The sequence below is a fragment of the Strix uralensis genome, unplaced genomic scaffold, assembly GCF_047716275.1.
Source record: "Strix uralensis isolate ZFMK-TIS-50842 unplaced genomic scaffold, bStrUra1 scaffold_546, whole genome shotgun sequence".
Classification (NCBI taxonomy): Eukaryota; Metazoa; Chordata; class Aves; order Strigiformes; family Strigidae; genus Strix; species Strix uralensis.
This window is the reverse complement of record NW_027437140.1, coordinates 1-20,767: the sequence shown is the minus strand read 5'-3', so window position 1 is coordinate 20,767 and position 20,767 is coordinate 1. Positions and strand designations below refer to the sequence as shown.

Sequence of the window (20,767 nt, the reverse complement as noted above, 5' to 3'; positions counted from 1 at the left end):
TCCCCATTTACCCCCCAGGATCCCCAATATCCCCAGTCCCCCCCCCAGCATCCCCAGTACCCCCCCGAGCATCCCCAGCATCCCCAGTCCCCCCCCCAAGCACCCCCAGTCCCCCCCCAAGCACCCCCAGTCCCCCCCCCCCCAGCACCCCCAGTCCCCCCCCAATCACCCCCAGTCCCCCCCCCCCAGCACCCCCAGTCCCCCCAGCGTGGCGGCCGTTACCTCCACGTTGCTCCAGCGCAGCGCCCGGTTAAAATCCTCCACGGTCAGTTTGCGGCGCCGCGTGTGTTTCATGAACTGGGAGCTGTTCTGGGGGGGGGGACCGGCTCCGTTACCGGCTCCATTACCGGCTCCGTCCCCGTTCGCGGCGCCGCTCCCGGGCCTGGCCCCCACCGGCCGTACCTGCGTGGCCTCCCGCAACCGGTAACAAACATCCTCGGCCAACAAAGCGGCCACCTCGTCGCTGAGCTCCAGCCCGGTGCTCTCCGCCATCAGCCGCACCGACTCCCGCGGCAGCTCCACGAACCGCCGCTCCTCCCGCTCCGACATGGCGGCACCGGGACACACACCCCCCCCCACTGAGGGGCGGGACTTCCGGCGTTTGGCCTAGGAGGGGAGGAGCGGATGCAAATTGACAAGTGAAGGGGGCCAATCCGGTCGGTGCGAAGGGGCGGGGCGATGAGGAGCTTAATGCAGTTAATACGAGAGAGGGGCGGGGGTATGTAAATTGACAAGTGGAGGGGACCAATCGGATTGCGGGGAAGGGGACCGGAGGGCAGGGTTGAGCCGCTTGAGGGGCGGGGATATGCAAATAAAAGCATTCGAGGTGGTGCCAGCAAGGGGGGGCAGGTCAATGCAAATGAGGCGCCTTAAAAGGCGCGGGGGCAGAGCGTGCGGCGCGCGGCAGTGGCTGGCGCAGGCGGGGAGGGGGCGTGGTTATGCTAATTAAGACGCCGGGAGGGGCCGGTCGGCGGGTTGGGAGGGAGGGCGAGGAGGGGGAGAAGCGAATGCAAATTGAGGCGTTGGAGCGGCCAATCGAATTGCGGCGATGGGGAGCGGAGGGCGCGGTGAAGCCGCGCGAGGGGCGGGGATATGCAGATTTCGGGCGAGGAAAGAAACGTCGCGGGGGCCGCCGGGAGCGCCCGGTGGCGGCGTCCCGGGGCTCTGTCGGGGGTCGGTGTCCGCGGGGCGCGGCGGTCGGGCCTTACTGCGGCGGGGAGGGAGCGCGGGAGGCGTCGGGGGCCGTTTTGCCGGGGTCGGTGTTGTGTCCGTGCGGTGCGTGTGAGCGCGGGGGTGTGGGTCGGTGCGGGGCGGGGGTGCGGGGTATCGCTTCTCGGCCTTTTGGCTAAGATCAAGTGTAGTATCTGTTCTTATCAGTTTAATATCTGATACGTCCTCGATGAGAGGACTTTATATTAAACGGATTTTTGGGTGTGGGAGTTGGACCCGGAGCTTGCTCCCTCCGCTCCGCGCATCGTCCCGGTATTGCAGTGCCTCCGGGAACGGTGCCCGCCCCCCCGGGGGCTCCTGTATCGGTGAAACACAGACTCAGAGACTCTCCAGGTTCGCGTCGTGCCGGGGCTGATCCTTGATCGCTTCTCCCCACCCCTCGCTCTTCCTCGCTCCGCTCTTCCTCACCCTGCAGCTGCCAGGAGGCTGAACACAAACCGTGGGGGTCCTACAGCCCAACGCGCTTCTACAGGAACCTCTACAGCGCGCAGGTGACCCCAAACACCCCCCTGACACCCCCCCACACCCCCCCCCAAAGTTCCTGGGGTCCGCACGGCCCCGCTGGGGGGGGAGGATGATGATGGCGGGGGGACACGAGCGAGGGGCAGCGAACGAGTCCGTGTGTCTGCGCTGGGCTGGAGCGAGGGGCAGCGCCCGGGCGCGGAGGTTGGGAGGGGGGCAGAGAAATTGGGGTGAAAGCGGGGAAAAACGGGGGCGCAGCTCAACTCTGTGTGTGTGTCCCCCCCGCAGGCAGCGGCCTGGGTGAACGTGTTCCTCTGGTGCCTCCTGACCGCGCGGCTGCTGCTCCTGCGGCGCAGAGACGCCCCTTTCCCGCTGCTGCGGCGCGACGAGCCCGAGGGGGGCGGCGAGAGCGAAGCCATTTTCGGGGGGCGCCCGAGACGCCCCTGAAAAGCTGCTGGGGGGGGGGTGGAGGGGCCAGACCGGGGTCAGGAGCGGTTGGGGCGCGCTGCGGTGTGGGAAGGGGGGGGGGGGTGTCCCCACCGCGGGGCTTGTTGGGGGCTGAGGTGGTTTATTAAAGACGATTTGGGCCCAGACTCGGCGCGAGGAGGAGGAGGGCGGGGGGGGGGGGGAGGGCTCAGCGCCTCCCGCAGCCGGATGGGGGTTGGACACGCGCCCCCCGCGCCACAGCGCCCCCAGAGCCGGGCGGGTCGGCCTGAAAATGGGGCAGAAACGGCGATTTTGGGAAAAAGAAGCGAAGAGGAGGGTGCGAATGTCTCTCGGTCTGTTTTTTACCGGCACAGGGACCCCCGGGGGGGCGGGCACCGTTCCCGGAGGCACTGCAATACCGGGACGATGCGCGGAGCGGAGGGAGCAAGCTCCGGGTCCAACTCCCACACCCAAAAATCCGTTTAATATAAAGTCCTCTCATCGAGGACGTATCAGATATTAAACTGATAAGAACAGATACTACACTTGATCTTAGCCAAAAGGCCGAGAAGCGATACCCCGCACCCCCGCCCCGCACCGACCCACACCCCCGCGCTCACACGCACCGCACGGACACAACACCGACCCCGGCAAAACGGCCCCCGACGCCTCCCGCGCTCCCTCCCCGCCGCAGTAAGGCCCGACCGCCGCGCCCCGCGGACACCGACCCCCGACAGAGCCCCGGGACGCCGCCACCGGGCGCTCCCGGCGGCCCCCGCGACGTTTCTTTCCTCGCCCGAAATCTGCATATCCCCGCCCCTCGCGCGGCTTCACCGCGCCCTCCGCTCCCCATCGCCGCCATTCGATTGGCCGCTCCAACGCCTCAATTTGCATTCGCTCCCCCCCGTCCCCTCCCAACCCGCGAAGCTCCCGCGAGCGGCCCCTCCCGGCGGCTCAATTAGCATAACCACGCCCCCTCCCCGCATGCGCCAGCCACTGCCGCGAGTCGCACGCTCCGCCCCCGCGCCTTTTAAGGCGCCTCATTTGCATTGACCTGCCCCCCTCGCTGGCACCACATCGAATGCTTTTATTTGCATATCCCCGCCCCTCGCGCGGCTTCACCGCGCCCTCCGCTCCCCATCGCCGCAATTCGATTGGCCGCTCCATCGCCTCAATTTGCATTCGCTCCTCCCCCTCCCCGCCCAACCCGCGAAGCTCCCGCGAGCGGCCCCTCCCGGCGGCTCAATTAGCATAACCACGCCCCCCGGACTGCGCCAGCCATTGCCGCGATCCGCACGCTCCGCCCCCGCGCCTTTTAAGGCGCCTCATTCGCATTGACCCGCCCCCCTTCCGCGCTCCGCCCCACCCCCTCATTTGCATATCCCCGCCCCGCCCCGGCGAAACGCCGCCGGCCCGAGCGGGAGCAGCCGGAGCAGCGGGGGGGGGGGGGCGGCTCCCTGCGGCGGGAGGAACTGCTGGGCGGGCTCTTCATTAACACAGCGCTGCTAATTGATCCCTAGAGCCCCTCTGGGAGCTTTCATTGAGGCGAGACCTGCGGGCGAAGGACCACGCGCCCCGGGTGTCCGCGGCGCCGCCCTGGCCGGGGCCGCTTTAAAACCCGCTCGGGCGGAATTGACGGGAATTAACCCGCGGCGGCGAGGTCCGGGCGGAGCCAAAGCGATCAGCGAGTCATTAAGCGGCTCGTTAAGGTCGGGCCTTTCCAGCTCCACACAGATCATGGTCAAGAGACCCGCGGGAGCTTTTTCCCCCAAAACGGCGACCGGCGGGGAAAATGTTGGAGGAGCCCCAAGGCCCCGGGAGGGCGGAGGCGGCCGCGCCGAGCGGCGGCTCCGCGGGAGGAACCGGAGCGGAGCGACGCGGATGGGCCGCAGGTGCGGGACGGAGCAGCGGGGTTTGGAGCCGCGTGAAGAGTTGGGGGCTGGCAGCGGGCGGGACAAACCCCGCCGGCCGGACAAAGCTCATCTCCTACGCCAGGGCGACCTGCTGGTTGCATGAGGGAGAGGCTGGGGTGGTGTCTGCCTTGACTTCAGCGAGGCCTTTGACGCCGTTTCCCACGGCGTTCTCCTGGCGAAACTGGGGCTGCTCGAGGCTCGGGTGGGCACGCGCTCGGCTGGGTAAAAAACTGCCCGACGGCCGGGCCCGGAGAGTGGTGGGGAAGGGAGTTAAATCCGGTTGGCGGCCGGTCACCAGTGGTGTCCCCCAGGGCTGGGTTTTGGGGCCGCTCCTGTTTAACGTCGTTATTGCTGCTCTGGACGAGGGGATGGAGCGCACCCGCGGTCAGTTTGGAGATGACACCCAGTGGGGGGGGGGTGTTGATCTCTCGAGGGTGGGGAGGGTCTGCAGAGGGATCTGGCCAGGCTGGAGCGATGGGCTGAGCCCAACGGGAGGAGTTTCACTAAGGGCAAATGCCGGGTGCTGCCCTTGGGCCACAACAACCCCCAGCAGGGCTACAGGCCTGGGGAGGAGTGGCTGGAGAGCTGCCGGTCAGAGAGGGACCTGGGGGGGTGATAAGGAGCCAGCAGTGTGCCCGGGTGGCCAAGGAGGCCAGTGGCATCCTGGCTTGTACCAGCACCAGCGTGGCCAGCAGGGACAGGGGAGGGATCTGACCCCTGGTGAGGCCGCCCCTCGGTGAGTGGGTTCAGTTTTGGGCCCCTCACCCCAAAAAGGCCCTTGAATGACTCGAGCGTGTCCAGAGAAGGGCAACGGAGCTGGTGCAGGGTCTGGAGCACAGGTCTGATGGGGAGCGGCTGAGGGAACTGGGGGGGTTTAGTGTGGAGAAGAGGAGGCTGAGGGGAGACCTCCTGGCCCTCTGCAACTCCCTGAAAGGAGGGTGCAGAGAGGGGGGAGGAGTCTCTTGAGCCCAGGAACCAGCGCCAGGACGAGAGGGAACGGCCTCAAGCTGCGCCAGGGCAGGGTCGGGCTGGCTCTTAGGAAGGATTTCTGTCGCGAAGGGGCTGTTGGGCGTTGGAATGGGCTGCCCGGGGCGGGTGATACAGAGAAGCGATCACTTGTTTTAAGACTTATTTACTTACAGCAAACTGCTTAGCAACTTATTTCCTCACTTCTAGCAAGTGATAGTATTACTTATAGTATTTTTTAGTATTGCTGAGAATCCTGCTGGCCCAGACGGTTCTGGGGGATTTTCCCAAGGGCTGTGTCCACCAAAACGAAGCAGTTTGCTGTGAAAATCTACCAAGAACCGCAGCGCTGAGCACAATGTCGCGGTGCTGTGCTGGAGGCACTGGTGTGCTCTGACGAGTCGGGCCTCGGTAACGGGTACAGACGGGTGGGGGAAGTTCCACTGGTTCTCTTCGATCAGAGAGGATGAGTAAACCGGCCGAAAAACGTTGTTGTTGTTGTTGAAGAAATTGGCCGAGAGAATCTGCGCGTGCTCCGGGGGGAAAAAAGGTGAGAAAGACCACGAGCCTTCCTCCCGAAGCCCCCCGGAGAGCCCCCCAGGAGGGGATGCGCGGGGGCAAAGAGGACACGAAGTGCTGCCCGCAGCCTCTCGCGCTAACCCCGCCCCCCTCATGCATATGTATGCGTGCGCGGTGTGAGCCCATGAATATGTACATCCCCACTCGAGGGGTTGCTGGTACAACGTGCGGGGGGGGCAGCTTTGGGGAGAAACCCCCTCGCCCCCCGGCCGGAGTAACCGCAGCCGCTGTGTGACTCTGGTGGAGCGTCCCGGGGGGGGAGTCCCCGTCCCTGGGGGGGGGGGGGTGGAGAGTCGGGTTGAGCCGGCGCTGAGGGCTCGGGGGGGTCGGGAAGGGTCAGGGGGAGGAGCCTCAAGGGCTTCTGCAGCGCGGAGGGTTTCGGGATTCAGCGACACGCGGGGACGGACGCGGCGCTGGGTCAGGGCGGGGGGAGCGGGAGGGGCGGCTCGTTCTGTCTTTGACCGGCACAAGGACCCCCGGGGGGGCGGGCACCGTTCCCGGAGGCACTGCAATACCGGGACGATGCGCGGAGCGGAGGGAGCAAGCTCCGGGTCCAACTCCCACACCCAAAAATCCGTTTAATATAAAGTCCTCTCATCGAGGACGTATCAGATATTAAACTGATAAGAACAGATACTACACTTGATCTTAGCCAAAAGGCCGAGAAGCGATACCCCGCACCCCCGCCCCGCACCGACCCACACCCCCGCGCTCACACGCACCGCACGGACACAACACCGACCCCGGCAAAACGGCCCCCGACGCCTCCCGCGCTCCCTCCCCGCCGCAGTAAGGCCCGACCGCCGCGCCCCGCGGACACCGACCCCCGACAGAGCCCCGGGACGCCGCCACCGGGCGCTCCCGGCGGCCCCCGCGACGTTTCTTTCCTCGCCCGAAATCTGCATATCCCCGCCCCTCGCGCGGCTTCACCGCGCCCTCCGCTCCCCATCGCCGCAATTCGATTGGCCGCTCCATCGCCTCAATCTGCGTTCGCTCCTCCCCCTCCCCGCCCAACCCGCGAAGCTCCCGCGAGCGGCCCCTCCCGGCGGCTCAATTAGCATAACCACGCCTCCCGGACTGCGCCAGCCATTGCCGCGATCCGCACGCTCCGCCCCCGCGCCTTTTAAGGCGCCTCATTCACATTGACCCGCCCCCCCTCGCCGGCACCACCTCGCACGCTTTTATTTGCATAACCCCGTCCATCGCCCGTATTGACCCCGCCCCGTTATTTCCCCGCAGCAACCTGATTGGCTGCTCCAATCCCTGCAATTTGCATTCGCTCCTCCCCCCTCCCGCCAAACCCCGGGAATCTCCCGCGTCCGGCCCCTCCGAGCTCCCAGTTCTCGATTTGCAGAGCCACGGCCCTCTCCTACCAACCTTATTTGCATAACCACGCCTACTTATCGCTATGCCCCGCCCCCTCCTTGCATTCAGCCCACACAGGCAGGGAAACGCTGAGCCCAGACACCCCAAAAAGACCCCAAAACTGCCCCCCCGCACCCCAAAACTGCTGCGAGCCCCCCAAACCCCCCCCCCCCGCTGCCTCAACATCCCGCGGGCCACAACTCCCCACCCCAAAGTAGCCCCAAATGGCTTCAAAACGCCCCAAAACCGCTCCCTGGGGGTCAAGGATGAGGGCGAGCACGGGCAGGCTGCTGCCACCCCCATGGGCCTTAATGACTAATTGATTAATTAACCCGGCAATTAAACCAACTTTTGAGCATCCCGGAAGCGAGCGCCCGTCCTTAGAATCCTAAAAACCTAAAAATTTTTTTTTTTTTGGTTGTTTTCGGTAAAGCCATTCTGCGGTTTAGCGCGTTTCTCACCCGCAACCTCAAAGAATCTGTAAACGTTGTAAAAAATTAATGTTTTAATCAGCTGATTTGCATATTAGATGAGGACAGGGGGGTTATTCCACCCCCTCATGTCCACAGGTTCTGAGGGTGTTAATTGACCAATTAGGTGGGTGGTCACCGTCTTCCCCCTCCATCAATTTTAATTTTTCCTCATTTTTTTTGTTTTTTGGGCAAAACCGGCTCCACCCTGGGTTGGTTTTTTTTAATTTTTTTAATCAATTTTCGGCTCTTCTTTGAGGCTGTCATTGTAAATTAAAGTTTTATTTAAGGTTTTATTAAGTCTGCGCCTCCCTTGGAGGAGAAAATTTGAGAAATTTAAGAAATTTGGCTCCGCGAGGGAGCGGCGCCACGCACCCTCCGCTTCCGTCAGCAGCTAATTAACTCCGTTAATTTAACTAATAACCAACCTCCTTTTCATTTAACTAATTAAAAAAGCCACAATTTGTCCTCGAGGTTTTTCTGATTAATATTTGAGGCATCAACTCCTTCAGTTCCCGACCGCGACGCGCCCCGACGAGCTCTTTCGCGCGTCCGCCGTCACGCCGCTAATCACGGCCCTAATTAGCGTATTAATTAGGCGTAGCTGCGCTAATCTCTTCCCTTCGAACCTTTTAGCTTCCCCTCTCCCCAGATTTATTCGTCGCCCTTAAACGCGACGGGACAACGCCGCCGTTCCGCAGCGCAAAGCGAGCCCGCAAAATGGCGGAAGGGTTCACCCCCCCGCAGGCGGCTTGAGGTTGATTTTGGGGGAAAAAAGGGTGATTTTTTTTCTCCCCACGCCACGTCTTAGAGCTTGCGGTAGGCCCCGACGGTGACGTCGAAGAGCCGGGGGTTGGTGAGTTGCCCCCCTTTGTCCAGCAGAAAGAAGAAGAGACGCCCCTTGACCTTGAGGGGGATGGCGGCCGGGACCTCGGAGCGGTGAGCGCGGCAGGAGACGTGGCGTAAAGGGACGGTGAAGGTGGGTCCCTGGCCCAGCCCCAAGGGCCCGTGGGTGCTGATGGTCACCTGGGTGCCCCCCCGGAGCAGCGTCACCCGTCGGACGGCGCGAAGGGGGAAGAGGCAACCGGCCGCCATGATGAGTGAGCCTGGAAGGGGGGGTGGGGGGTAAGAGGGGGTTAGTGGGGCCTCTAGGCCTGGCTCTGCTTCCCTAGGCCTGGGCTGAGCTGTCCTGCTCCCCTAAGCTCGGCCCCACTCCCCTAGGCCCGATCTGAGCCATCCTGCTCCCTTAAGCCCCATCTGAGCCATCCCGCTCACCTAGGCCTGGTCTGAGCTGTTCCATTCCCCTAGGCCCAGTCCTACTCCCCTAGGCCCAGTCTGAGCTGTCCCGCTCCCCTAAACTCGGCCCCACTCCCCTAGGCCTGGTCTCAGCCGTCCTGCTCCCCTAAGCTCGGCCCCACTCCCCTAGACCCAAGTCTGAGCCATCCTGCTCCCTTAGGCCCCGTCTGAGCCATCCCGCTCACCTAGGCTTGGTCTGAGCCCTCCTGTTTCCCTAGACCCAGTCCCAGTCCCACTCCCCTAGGCCTGGTCTGAGCCATCTCACGCCCCTACACCCACTCCCCTAAACTCGGCCCCGCTCCCCTAGGCCTGGTCTCAGTCGTCCCACTCCCCTAAGCTCAGCCCCACTCCCCTAGACCCAGTCTGAGAAATCCCGCTCCCTTAGGCCCCATCTGAGCCGCCCCACTTACCTAGGCCTGGTCTGAGCCATCCTGTTTCCCTAAGCCCAGCCCCACTCCCCTAGGCCTGGTCTCAGCCGTCCTGCTCCCCTAAACTCGGCCCCACTCCCCTAGACCCAGTCTGAGCCATCCTGCTCCCTTAAGCCCCATCTGAGCCATCCCGCTCCCCTAAGCTCGGCCCCATCCCCCTAGACCCGGTCTGAGCCATCCCGCTCCCCTACACCCAGTCCCTCTCCCCTAAGCTCAGCTCCACTCCCCTAGGCCCGGCCTAAGCCGTCCCACTCCCCTAGGCCTGGTCTGAGCCATCTCACGCCCCTACACCCCCTGCCCTAAACTCGGCCCCACTCCCCTAGGCCCGACCTAAGCCTCCCCGTTCCCCTACACCCGATCCCGTTCCCTTAGGCCCGGCCCAGCCTCCCCCCTCCTTGCGCCCGGTTCCCGCAGCCCCTCCCCTCGCCCCGGTACCGAGGGTGAGGCAGGACGCGGTGAAACCCAACCGCCATTTGTGATCGCGGGGCCGGAGCGGGTCGTCGGGACCGGAACCGGTAGCGGGTGCGGGATGAAGCGTCGTAAAAGCAAAATGAGCCAGGTAGGTCCAGAAAACGCCCTGGCCCACGCAAAAAAGTCCGGCCAGGCGGAAGAACGGGCCCCGTTCGTGGCGGAACAACACCACGTCCTGCGGCACCGCCGTTACCACCGCCGCCGCCGCCGCCCGGGCCCGAACCGCCGCCATTCCGCCCCCCCGCCTCCACTTCCGGTTCACCCGCAGCCACTTCCGGTTCACGCACTGCCAGCGTCGGCCGCCATCTTGGTACCGGGCGTGAAGCCAAGCTGCCCTTTTAGCCCCGCCGCCATCTTGGTGCCGGGCGTGAAGCCAAGCTGCCCTTTAGCGCGTCCCCCCGCCGCCATCTTGGTGCCGGGCGTGAAGCCAAGCTGCCCTTTAGCGCGCCCCCCCCCGCCGCCATCTTGGTGCCGGGCGTGAAGCCAAGCTGCCCTTTAGCCCCGCCCCCTTAAAGGCGCAGCGCACCCCGAACGCGCCAGCGTTGAAACGGGTCGATTTATTGATTTATTTACAAAACGGTGGGGAATAAAACGCGGGGAAAAACAGGGGGATGGGTGAGTGGGCAGCTCACTTGAGAAATGCCACCTCTGGGATTTTGCCTTCCAGCTGCAAAGAGAAAAAAGTTGGAGGGGGTTTAAGTTGGGGGTCTGGGGGACCCCCAAAATGGGGGAGCTGGCTCAGACCCCCCCCCCAAACCCACCTTCAGCTGGGTGAAGACCTGCCCGGCCCGGCCGTAGTCCCAGTCGTTATCCTGCAGGCACCTGGGGTGAAGGAGAACGTGAGGAAGAGGAGGGTGTGTGTGGGGGAAAAAAGTCCCTTAACGGGGAAAAAAATGGGGGTGGCGAAGGGGTTTTGGGGTGGGGGGTGGCCCCAGGACTCACTTCTGGGACCACTCGAGGTTCATCCCCGACTGCATGGAGAAGGCGGCCAACATCTCCTGCTGCTCGGCGGAGAGCGTGGGCACGGGGCTGGAGGAAGGGGTGGGCGCCGGCATGAGGAAGGCTTTGCGGATCTCCTCGGTGGTGGCGTTGCGGACGAAGAGCTCGTCGTTGACGATGCAGAGTCTGAAATTAAAAAAAAAATTAAAAAAAAAAATAAAAAAAAAAAGAGCGTGGGATGAGCGCGGAGCTCCAAGGTCACCCAACGGTCCTTGAGGTTCTCCAAGGACGCAGATTCCGGCGCCGCCCCGGGTCACGCCGTGACCACAAAATGGCTCCTGAGGGACCAAAGGACCCTCCTGAGCTCAAGAACAACTCTAGTCCTGGCCCTGGGCACCGCCGGCTCCCATTCGGTGTGCCCAGGTAGCCAAGGTGGCCAACAGCCTCCTGGCTTGTGCCAGAAACAAGGTGGCCAGCGGGAGGAGGGGGCACCTTTTAGTTTAAAACCACGACCCTAAAAATGTTCTTCGTTCTATTTAGTCTAAATCTCCCCTTTTAATTTAAAACCATGACCCTAAAAAAATTCTTCCTGTTTAGTCTAAATCTCTGTTTTTTAGTTTAAAACCGTGTCCCTAAAAAATTTCAATTTAGTCTAAATCTCCCCTTTTAGTTTAAAACTGTCCCTAAAAAATTTCTTCCTATTTAGTCTAAATCTGTTTTTTAGTTTAAAACCGTGTCCTTAAAAAATTTCAATTTAGTCTAAATCTCCCCTTTTAATTTAAAACCCTGACCCTAAAATTTTTTTTCATTCTATTTAGTCTAAATCTCCCCCTTTAGTTTAAAACCCTGACCCTAAAAAAATTCTTCCTGTTTAGTCTAAATCTCTGTTTTTTAGTTTAAAACCGTGTCCCTAAAAAATTTCAATTTAGTCTAAATCTCCCCTTTTAGTTTAAAACTGTCCCTAAAAAATTTCTTCCTATTTAGTCTAAATCTGTTTTTTAGTTTAAAACCGTGTCCTTAAAAAATTTCAATTTAGTCTAAATCTCCCCTTTTAATTTAAAACCCTGACCCTAAAATTTTTTTTCATTCTATTTAGTCTAAATCTCCCCCTTTAGTTTAAAACCCTGACCCTAAAAAAATTCTTCCTGTTTAGTCTAAATCTCTGTTTTTTAGTTTAAAACCGTGTCCCTAAAAAATTTCAATTTAGTCTAAATCTCCCCTTTTAGTTTAAAACTGTCCCTAAAAAATTTCTTCCTATTTAGTCTAAATCTGTTTTTTAGTTTAAAACCGTGTCCTTAAAAAATTTCAATTTAGTCTAAATCTCCCCTTTTAATTTAAAACACTGACCCTAAAATTTTTTTTCATTCTATTTAGTCTAAATCTCCCCCTTTAGTTTAAAACCCTGACCCTAAAAAAATTCTTCCTGTTTAGTCTAAATCTCTGTTTTTTAGTTTAAAACCGTGCCCCTAAAAAATTTCAATTTAGTCTAAATCTCCCCTTTTAATTTAAAACCCTGACCCTAAAATTTTTTTTCATTCTATTTAGTCTAAATCTCCCCTTTTAGTTTAAAACCCTGACCCTAAAAAAATTCTTCCTGTTTAGTCTAAATCTCTGTTTTTTAGTTTAAAACCGTGTCCCTAAAAAATTTCAATTTAGTCTAAATCTCCCCTTTTAGTTTAAAATCACAACCCCCAAAAATTTCATTATATTTAACCCAAATCTTTTAATTTAAAACCATGACCCTAAAATTTTCTTCATTCTATTTAGTCTAAATCTGGTTTTTAGTTTAAAACTGTGTCCCTAAAAAATTTCAGTTTATTTAGTCTAAATCTCCCCTTTTAGTTTAAAACCACAACCCCAAAAAATTTCTTCATTTAGCCCAAATCTTTTAATTTAAAACCGTGACCCTAAAATTTTCTTCATTCTATTTAGTCTAAATCTCCCCTTTTAGCTTAAAACCCTGACCCTAAAAAAATTCTTCCTGTTTAGTCTAAATCCCTGTTTTTTAGTTTAAAACCGTGTCCTTAAAAAATTTCAATTTAGTCTAAATCTCCCCTTTTAATTTAAAACCCTGACCCTAAAATTTTTTTTCATTCTATTTAGTCTAAATCTCCCCTTTTAGTTTAAAACCCTGACCCTAAAAAAATTCTTCCTGTTTAGTCTAAATCTGTTTTTTAGTTTAAAACTCTGTCCCTAAAATTTTCATTCTATTTAGTCTAAATCTCCCCTTTTAATTTAAAATCATGACCCTAAAAAAATTCCTCCTGTTTAGTCTAAATCTGTTTTTTAGTTTAAAATCGTGTCCCTGAAAAATTTCAGTTTATTTAGTCTAAATCTCCCCTTTTAGTTTAAAACTGTCCCTAAAAAAATTTTTTAGTCTAAATCTCCGGTTTTAGTTTAAAACCGTGTCCCTAAAAACCTGTATTCTATTTAGTCTAAATCTCTCCTTTTAATTTAAAACCACAACCCTAAAAATTTCTTCATTCTATTTAGTCTAAATCTCCCTTTTCAGTTTAAATCCAGACCCAGCGCCGAGCAGAACCACTCCAGGATTTTTCACTCCATTTCTCCCCATTTTTGTCCTGTCGACAGCTCTGGGAAGCTCTTACGAGGAATAAAGGGGGACCCCCACCCCCCCCACACCCCCCCACATTAAAAAAATCATCAAAATCTAGAAATTAAGCGACGTTTACCCGGTGTTGCCGGCCGGGACGGCGATGAACATGCGGGTGAAGGCGCGCACCGAGTCTCGGGATTTGCCGTCCACTGCGGGAGAGAGGGAGAGGAGGTGGTGGGAGGAAGGCTTACGGCGACGAGGAGGAGGAGGAGGAGGGCGACGAGGAGGAGGAGGAGGAGGGCGACGAGGAGGAGGAGGAGGAGGGCGACGAGGAGGAGGAGGAGGAGGGCGACGAGGAGGAGGAGGAGGAGGGCGACGAGGAGGAGGAGGAGGAGGGCGACGAGGAGGAGGAGGAGGAGGGCGACGAGGAGGAGGAGGAGGAGGGCGACGAGGAGGAGGAGGAGGAGGGCGACGAGGAGGAGGAGGAGGAGGGCGACGAGGAGGAGGAGGAGGAGGGCGACGAGGAGGAGGAGGAGGAGGGCGACGAGGAGGAGGAGGAGGAGGGCGACGAGGAGGAGGAGGAGGAGGGCGACGAGGAGGAGGAGGAGGAGGGCGACGAGGAGGAGGAGGAGGAGGGCGACGAGGAGGAGGAGGAGGAGGGCGACGAGGAGGAGGAGGAGGAGGGCGACGAGGAGGAGGAGGAGGAGGGCGACGAGGAGGAGGAGGAGGAGGGCGACGAGGAGGAGGAGGAGGAGGGCGACGAGGAGGAGGAGGAGGAGGGCGACGAGGAAGAGGAGGAGGAGGGCGACGAGGAAGAGGAGGAGGAGGGCGACGAGGAAGAGGAGGAGGAGGGCGACGAGGAAGAGGAGGGCGACGAGGAAGAGGAGGAGGAGGGCGACGAGGAGGAGGAGGAGGGCGAAGATGAACTCACCTTCCTTGAAGATGCCGTGCACAGCGAAGCAGAGCAGCGTGTTCTGGAAGAGGGGGGGGGGGGTGTGAGGCTATTGGGGGGGGACCCCCTGAGGGGTGGGGGGACACACACAGAGGGGATGGGGGCAGCAGATCTTTCCCACCCCCCAAAAAAGCTCCTTGTGCCCCCCCCCAGCCCCTTTCTGCCCCCCAGAAAGACCCAGTGCCCCCCTCAGCCACCCCAGAAGAGTTTAGCAGCCCCCCCAGATCCCTCTTGCCCCCCCAGAAAGGCTCAGTGCCCCCTCCCAGCCCCCCAGAAAGGCTCAGGGCCCCCCCCCAGCCCCCCCCAAAAGTTCCTTGTGTCCCCCCCAGCCACCCCAGCAGCCCCCCCAGCTCCCTCCTGCCCCCCCAGAAAGGCTCAGGGACACCCCCCCAGCCCCCTCCTGCCCCCCCCAAAAGCTCCTTGTGTCCCCCCCAGTCACCCCAGCAGGGCTCAGCACCCCCCCAGCTCCCTCCTGCCCCCCCAGAAAGACTCAGGGACCCCCCCAGCCCCCCCCCCCAAGTTCCTTGTGTCCCCCCCAGCCACCCCAGCAGGGCTCAGCACCCCCCCAGCTCCCTCCTGCCCCCCAGAAAGGCTCAGTCACCCCCCCCAGCTCCCTCCTGCCCCCCCCAGAAAGGCTCAGTGCCCCCTCCCAGCCCCCCAGAAAGGCTCAGGGCCCCCCCCCAGCCCCCCCCAAAAGTTCCTTGTGTCCCCCCCAGCCACCCCAGCAGCCCCCCCAGCTCCCTCCTGCCCCCCCAGAAAGGCTCAGGGCCCCCCCCCAGCCCCCCCCAAAAGTTCCTTGTGTCCCCCCCAGCCACCCCAGCAGCCCCCCCAGCTCCCTCCTGCCCCCCCAGAAAGGCTCAGGGACACCCCCCCAGCCCCCTCCTGCCCCCCCCCAAAGCTCCTTGTGTCCCCCCAGTCACCCCAGCAGGGCTCAGCACCCCCCCAGCTCCCTCCTGCCCCCCCAGAAAGACTCAGGGACCCCCCCCAGCCCCCCCCCAAGTTCCTTGTGTCCCCCCCAGCCACCCCAGCAGGGCTCAGCACCCCCCCAGCTCCCTCCTGCCCCCCAGAAAGGCTCAGTCACCCCCCCAGCTCCCTCCTGCCCCCCCCAGAAAGGCTCAGTGCCCCCTCCCAGCCCCCCAGAAAGGCTCAGGGACCCCCCCCCCGACCCAGCAAGGCACAGCCCCCCCCCCTCCTCCCCGCTCACCGTCTGCGCGCAAATATCCACCATGAAGGAGTTGATGTCGTGTTGGGTTTTGGGAGCTCGTTGAGAAAAGCCACGACGTTGAGCCGCGTGTGCTTGAGCAGCTTGAAGCGCATGGCTGGGGAGGGGGGAAAAAAACCCCAAAAAAACACTGAGCCCCCCCCTTTTTTCCCCCAAAACGGCTCAGCGCAGGGTTGGGGGGCAACTAGGTGGGGACTTACTGGGGTCTTTCAGCTTCTTGACGTTTCTGCTGTCCTTAAAATATTCGTTCAGGCTGTTCCTGGGGGGGGGAGAAACAATAAAATTGTGGTGGAATTTTTTTTGGGGGGGGGGCCCAGCCCCGTGATGGGTATTGGGGGGACGTACCTGGGGGGGTTTTGGGGTCCAAAGGGGATGCTGAGGGAGCAACAGGCCCCGTCGTGATACGCATCCAGCAGCCCCTGCCTGTCGCTGGAGTCGTAAATGGAATAATACCTGTGGGGGGGGGGGCACACAGGAGGGTGAGGGGGTGTAAAAAAATAACGGGGGGGGGGGGTAAAAGGGGGGTGGGTGTGGAAAAAAGTGGGGGGACAAAACCCCCCCGGCACTCACTGCTGTAAAAACCGCAGCACCAAAACTTTCAGGTCGTCGGAGCCGAAGTAGCTGCCCTAAAAAAGTGGAGGGGGGGCACAGAAATTATTCCTGACCCCCGCCCCGCCCCCCCCTCAGGTGAAAGGCACCCCACTTCAGTCCAGGATGGGGGTACAGGTCGCCCCCCCCCCCCCCCCCCAAGTTCTTTACCTTGCACGGAGGCAGCGTCGTGGGCGCCTCCACGTCGAAGGCGATGGGTGGAGGGAGCTCGTGGCCGTCCTGGAGGGGGGGGGCAGAGATGGGGATGGGGGGAGCAAAGATTTCCTACCCCCCCCCCACCTCGCGGCAACACTCAGGCCTCCCCCAGCCCCCTCCTGCCCCCCAGAAAAGCTTATTGAGGCCCCCCCAGCTCCTCGAGAGGCTCAGGGTCCCCCCTAGACCCCTCCTGCCCCCCAGAAAAGCTCATTGAGGCCCCCCCAGCCCCGTCCTGTGCCCCAGAAAGGCTCAGTGGCCCCCCCCAGCTCCCTCCTGCCCCCCCAAAAGCCTCAGGGCCCCCCCTAGACCCCTCCTGCCCCCAGAAAAGCTTATTGAGGCCCCCCCAGCTCCCTCCTGCCCCCCAGAAAAGCTCATTGAGGCCCCCCCAGCCCCGTCCTGCGCCCCAGAAAGGCTCAGTGGCCCCCCCCAGCTCCATCCTGCCCCCCCAGCCCCCTCCTGCCCCCCCTGAAAAGCTCCTTAAGGCCCCCCCAGCTCCCTCCTGCCCCCCAAAAGCCTCAGGGCCCCCCCTAGACCCCTCCTGCCCCCCAGAAAAGCTTATTGAGGCCCCCCCAGCTCCCTCCTGCCCTCCAGAAAAGCTCATTGAGGCCCCCCCAGCCCCGTCCTGCGCCCCAGAAAGGCTCAGTGGCCCCCCCCAGCTCCATCCTGCCCCCCCAGCCCCCTCCTGCCCCCCCTGAAAAGCTCCTTAAGGCCCCCCCAGCTCCCTCCTGCCCCCCCAAAAGCCTCAGGGCCCCCCCTAGACCCCTCCTGCCCCCCAGAAAAGCTTATTGAGGCCCCCCCAGCTCCCTCCTGCCCCCCAGAAAAGCTCATTGAGGCCCCCCCAGCCCCGTCCTGCGCCCCAGAAAGGCTCAGTGCCCCCCCCAGCTCCCTCCTGCCCCCCCAGCCCCCTCCTGCCCCCCTGAAAAGCTCCTTAAGGCCCCCCCAGCTCCCTCCTGCCCCCCAAAAGCCTCAGGGCCCCCCCTAGACCCCTCCTGCCCCCCAGAAAAGCTTATTGAGGCCCCCCCAGCTCCCTCCTGCCCCCCAGAAAAGCTCATTGAGGCCCCCCCAGCCCCGTCCTGCGCCCCAGAAAGGCTCAGTGGCCCCCCCCAGCTCCCTCCTGCCCCCCCTGAAAAGCTCCTTAAGGCCCCCCAGCTCCCTCCTGCCCCCCCCCAAAAGGCTCAGCCGCCCCCCAGCAGCACTCGATGTCCCCCCCAGACCCTTCCTGCCCCCCAGAAAAGCTCTTTGTGCCCCCCCCCCAGCCCCCTAGAAAGGCTCAATGCCCCCCCCCAGCCCCTTCCTGCCCCCCAGCCAGGCTCGGGGTGCCCCCCCAAACCCCCCACCACCCCACTCACCAGCCGCAGCAACTTCGGGAATCGCTCTCTGACAGAGCTGCCGAGATGGAGTAGAGTCAGGGTGGTGACCGGGCTACCTGCCCGGGGCCAGCCCTTGCCCACCCCCATGGCAAATACCAACCCCCCCCCCATCCCGGGACACCCCCTGCCGCCCCCTCCTTTACGTGCCCTCCCCAAAGCCATTAAGCGCGAGGGCACGTGGTGGGGCCACCCCAAAACTGAATCATCCCCCCCTCCTCTTCCTCGGGGCCCGGCACCATCCCCCCCACCCCAGGGCTGCCCTGCCCCTGGGGGGGGAAATCTCGGGCCGCATTTGGTGGCCCCTTGGGCTACCTGAGGACTTACCTGGCTCGTACTCACCTGAATGCGGGTGCCCGGAGAAGAAAGGGAAAAGGGGGGGAGAAAGAGGATTAAGAATTCCCCACCGGTCGTGGCGCAACCGTTGGCATGACCCAGCTGTTTACAGCTGCGGAGCCCCTGCGTTGTTGGGGGGTGGAATTTGGGGGCCCCCCCCAAAATTGAGGAGGGCACAGAGGGGGGTGGGCAACCTCGGGCAGAGCCTTTTCTCCTTCGTCCCGCTCCCTCCTGAGCCCCTCGAGGAAGCGCGTCGGGCTGCGCCGCCGGAGCCGAGGCCCTCGCCCGCGCTTGGGGGCCGGCGGCGTCTCCCCAGAGGTATCGCGCGGGGGGACCTGCCCGGCAGCGAGCTGGGCGACCTGCGTCAGGTCTGGGCTACCAAAAACCTTCCCCCCCCTCTCCTCACCCAGCCCTAGCCGTCGCGGCTACTGGGCGGTAGCGTTTGGCCACTGCACGGCTGTGCCTGTCTTAGGTTGTTCCTCCCGTGAGGAATCTTACCCGTCTCTGGCTAACCAGCCATCGTCGAGGGCCAAACGCGGGCGTAAAAAAAAAAAAAAGGAAAAAGGGGGGGGGCGGAGCAACAAGACGATGGCCCCGCGCCGTGTTTTGGTAGCCCCCTGAAAGCCCGTTGGCGAGGGCGGAGCGGGGTCGGAAGCCCCGTTTGCGCGGCAGAGGGGCAGGCAGGGAGCGGGACGTGGCGGAGAAAAGGCTGTGTAACCCAAAGGAGGAGGAGGAGGAGGAGGAGGAGGAGGAAGGAGCAGGGCTCTGAGCAGCTGAAACAGCTCGGCCGACCGCTGGCAAACGGGCAACAACCCGACTTGGCTTCGTGCCACGACACGGGGGGCTGTGGGGGAGCTTGGAAAAGAAAAAAAAGGGAGGGGGGGGGAAAAGGGAGGGGTGGGGGTATCCGGGCACCGGCGAGCAGAAAGCGTGAAGGGGGGTGGATGTAAAAGGGGGGGGGCGGCCTCTCTTCGTCCTGTCAGGTTGCCCCCCGCGGAGCAGGGGCGGCCCACGGGCCCCTTGGGGCCGCCCCAGGGCTAACACTGACCTGATGTAGGTGGCTTGGTCCCGGAAAGCGTCGCAGAGGGGATTTCCATCGAGCCAAAGCTCCTCCAGTTTGAGGCCTTTCACTTTATCCAGCTCGCGGTCTGATTTCAGCTGTAGGAGGGGGGAAATTGGGGGGAGAAGGGAGTGAGGGGAACGGGGGGGGCATGTGGAGGTTGGGGGGGGGCTCAGGGGGGCACCCACCTCGTTGCGAGAGAGGTCGAGGATCTTGAGGCCGGCGGCTTTTTGCGCCAGCTCGGACAGGTCGTCCAGGCGATAGAGCTTGTTGCTGCTCAAATTTAAGGATTGTAGCTGCAGGGGGGGAGAAAAATGGGGGTTCAGGGGGACACAGAGGGGGTTGGGGGGGGGGATACAGATGGTCTGGCAAGGAGAAGCGTCCCCGTTGTCACCTCGGGGATGTTGTCCTCGATGATGCGCAGCACGACCAGCATGCAGCTCCGCTGGTTCAGCACCACGTCGATGCTCTGCGACACCAAATCTGAAAAAAAATAATAAAAAAAATTTAAAAAAAAAAAAAATTAGGGGGCGTCGTAACCCCCCTCCCAAGCCGCGGCGGCGAGCGGAGCTTACCCGGGTCGACGCGGAGGCTTTTGAGGTCCAAAGCTCGCTGCGAACCGTCGTATCTCTTGCTCATGCAAAGCTGCGGCGACGCAACGAGGGTGAAACCACGCGGGTTCGGCCTCTTCCTCGCCCTCCTCCTCCTCCTCCTCCTCCTCGCCCGGAGCCCGCCCATCCCTCCCCGCTCACCTTCAGTTGCTCAATCTCCTCCGGTTTCAGCTCATTTTGCAGCGATTGCGGCGGAGCCGACGAGTTGATGACGATCACCACCTGCGAGAAGAAGGCGGAGAGGTCTGACGGGAGGAGCCGGGAGGAGCGGCCGGGCCGGGGGATCGAGGGCTCCTCCCGGAAGGAATGTTCTGGAAGTGTGGAAAGAGCCGTGGAAAAGATGCAGAAAAGGCACGGAAAAAGCTGTCGGTGGAAAAAAACATGGGAAAAAAGCCATCGGGGAAAATAATATGGAAAAAAGCCATGGAAAAAAAACTGGGGGGAAAAAAGGAAAAAAAAAAAAAAAGGAAAAAAAAAGCCATGAAAAAGAGCCACGGAAAAAAGAATTGGGAAAAAAGCTGGGGGGAAAAGAGACCAGAAAAAAAACACGGGAAAAAAAGAGCCACAGAAAAAGCCGTTGGAAAAAAAACATGAAAAAAGCTGGGGGGAAGAAAGCTGTCGGGGAAAAAAATATGGAAAAAAGCCACGAAAAAAAGCCAGAGGGAAAAAAAAACAGAAAAAAAAACATGGAAAAAGAGAAAGCCACAGAAAAAAGCTGGGGGGAAAGAGCTGTTGGGGAAAAAATATGGAAAAAAGCCACAGAAAAAAAGCCGGGGGAGAAAAAATGGAAAAAAAATATGGAGAAAAAAAAAGCCACGGAAAAGAGCCACAGAAAAAAGCGTCGGGAAAAAAGCCAGGGAAAAAGAAAAACAGAAAAAAAATTTGGGGGAAAAAAGCTGGGGGGAAAAAAATATGGAAAAAAAACACAAAAAAAAAGGCAGGGGAAAAAAAACATGGGGGGAAAAAAAAAGCCACGGAGAAGAGCTGTTGGAAAAGAGCCGGGGGGAAAAAAACCATGAAAAAAGCCGGGGGGGATAAAAGCCAGGGGGGGAAAAAATATGGAAAAAAGCCATGAAAAAAAAGCTGGGGGGAAAAAAAAACCAGAAAAAAAAAAACATGAGGAAAAAAAAGCCATGGAAAAGAGCCACAGAAAAAAGTGTCAGGAAAAAAGCCGGGGGAAAAAACACGGGAAAAGCTGTTGGGGAAAAAAAAACAGCAAAAAGCTGGGGGAAAACCACAGGAAAAGTTGTTGGGAAAAAAAAAAAAAACAGGAAAAGGCCGGGGGAAAAAACACGGGAAAAGCTGTTGGGAAT

General features: G+C 60.0%; 4 protein-coding genes, 1 long non-coding RNA gene and 3 other non-coding genes across 8 annotated transcripts; 3 read left to right on the top strand and 5 right to left on the bottom strand.

Annotated features, from left to right (window-relative positions):
* Positions 1 to 192: 192 nt before the first annotated feature.
* LOC141939060 (TAF6-like RNA polymerase II p300/CBP-associated factor-associated factor 65 kDa subunit 6L) lies at positions 193 to 573 on the bottom strand (the record flags this gene model as incomplete). Its single annotated transcript, XM_074858085.1, has 2 exons — positions 403 to 573; positions 193 to 309 (listed from the first exon to the last, which is right to left on the bottom strand). Coding segments are annotated over exons 1-2 (264 nt in total), but the record flags the coding sequence as incomplete, so codon positions are not given.
* A 752-nt stretch (positions 574 to 1,325) lies between these two features.
* On the top strand, positions 1,326 to 1,516 carry LOC141939064 (U2 spliceosomal RNA). The gene has a single exon (XR_012627465.1). It is a non-coding gene; the product is annotated as a U2 spliceosomal RNA (small nuclear RNA).
* A 76-nt stretch (positions 1,517 to 1,592) lies between these two features.
* On the top strand, positions 1,593 to 2,139 carry LOC141939056 (transmembrane protein 179B-like; the record flags this gene model as incomplete). The annotated part of the gene is given in 2 exon segments (XM_074858082.1): positions 1,593 to 1,721; positions 1,981 to 2,139. Coding segments are annotated over 2 exon segments (288 nt in total), but the record flags the coding sequence as incomplete, so codon positions are not given.
* Positions 2,140 to 2,503: 364 nt separating this feature from the next.
* Positions 2,504 to 2,694, bottom strand: LOC141939063 (U2 spliceosomal RNA). Its single transcript, XR_012627464.1, has one exon. It is a non-coding gene; the product is annotated as a U2 spliceosomal RNA (small nuclear RNA).
* A 909-nt stretch (positions 2,695 to 3,603) lies between these two features.
* On the top strand, positions 3,604 to 5,488 carry LOC141939057 (uncharacterized). The gene is made up of 2 exons (XR_012627462.1): positions 3,604 to 4,010; positions 5,230 to 5,488. It is a non-coding gene; the product is annotated as an uncharacterized LOC141939057 (long non-coding RNA).
* Positions 5,489 to 6,057: 569 nt separating this feature from the next.
* On the bottom strand, positions 6,058 to 6,248 carry LOC141939061 (U2 spliceosomal RNA). Its single transcript, XR_012627463.1, has one exon. It is a non-coding gene; the product is annotated as a U2 spliceosomal RNA (small nuclear RNA).
* Positions 6,249 to 7,873: 1,625 nt separating this feature from the next.
* LOC141939059 (transmembrane protein 223-like) lies at positions 7,874 to 9,881 on the bottom strand. The gene is made up of 2 exons (XM_074858084.1): positions 9,571 to 9,881; positions 7,874 to 8,517 (listed from the first exon to the last, which is right to left on the bottom strand). The coding sequence occupies exons 1-2, from the start codon at positions 9,836 to 9,838 to the stop codon at positions 8,219 to 8,221; spliced, it is 567 nt and encodes a 188-aa protein (XP_074714185.1). The 5' UTR covers positions 9,839 to 9,881; the 3' UTR covers positions 7,874 to 8,218.
* Positions 9,882 to 10,148: 267 nt separating this feature from the next.
* Positions 10,149 to 19,676, bottom strand: LOC141939058 (nuclear RNA export factor 1-like; the record flags this gene model as incomplete). Its single annotated transcript, XM_074858083.1, is given in 17 exon segments — positions 10,149 to 10,273; positions 10,368 to 10,428; positions 10,549 to 10,731; positions 13,239 to 13,311; positions 14,034 to 14,076; positions 15,259 to 15,314; positions 15,317 to 15,373; positions 15,477 to 15,535; positions 15,622 to 15,729; positions 15,847 to 15,902; positions 16,036 to 16,104; positions 17,430 to 17,466; positions 18,832 to 18,941; positions 19,032 to 19,139; positions 19,238 to 19,326; positions 19,419 to 19,488; positions 19,596 to 19,676. Coding segments are annotated over 17 exon segments (1,299 nt in total), but the record flags the coding sequence as incomplete, so codon positions are not given.
* Positions 19,677 to 20,767: the final 1,091 nt, after the last annotated feature.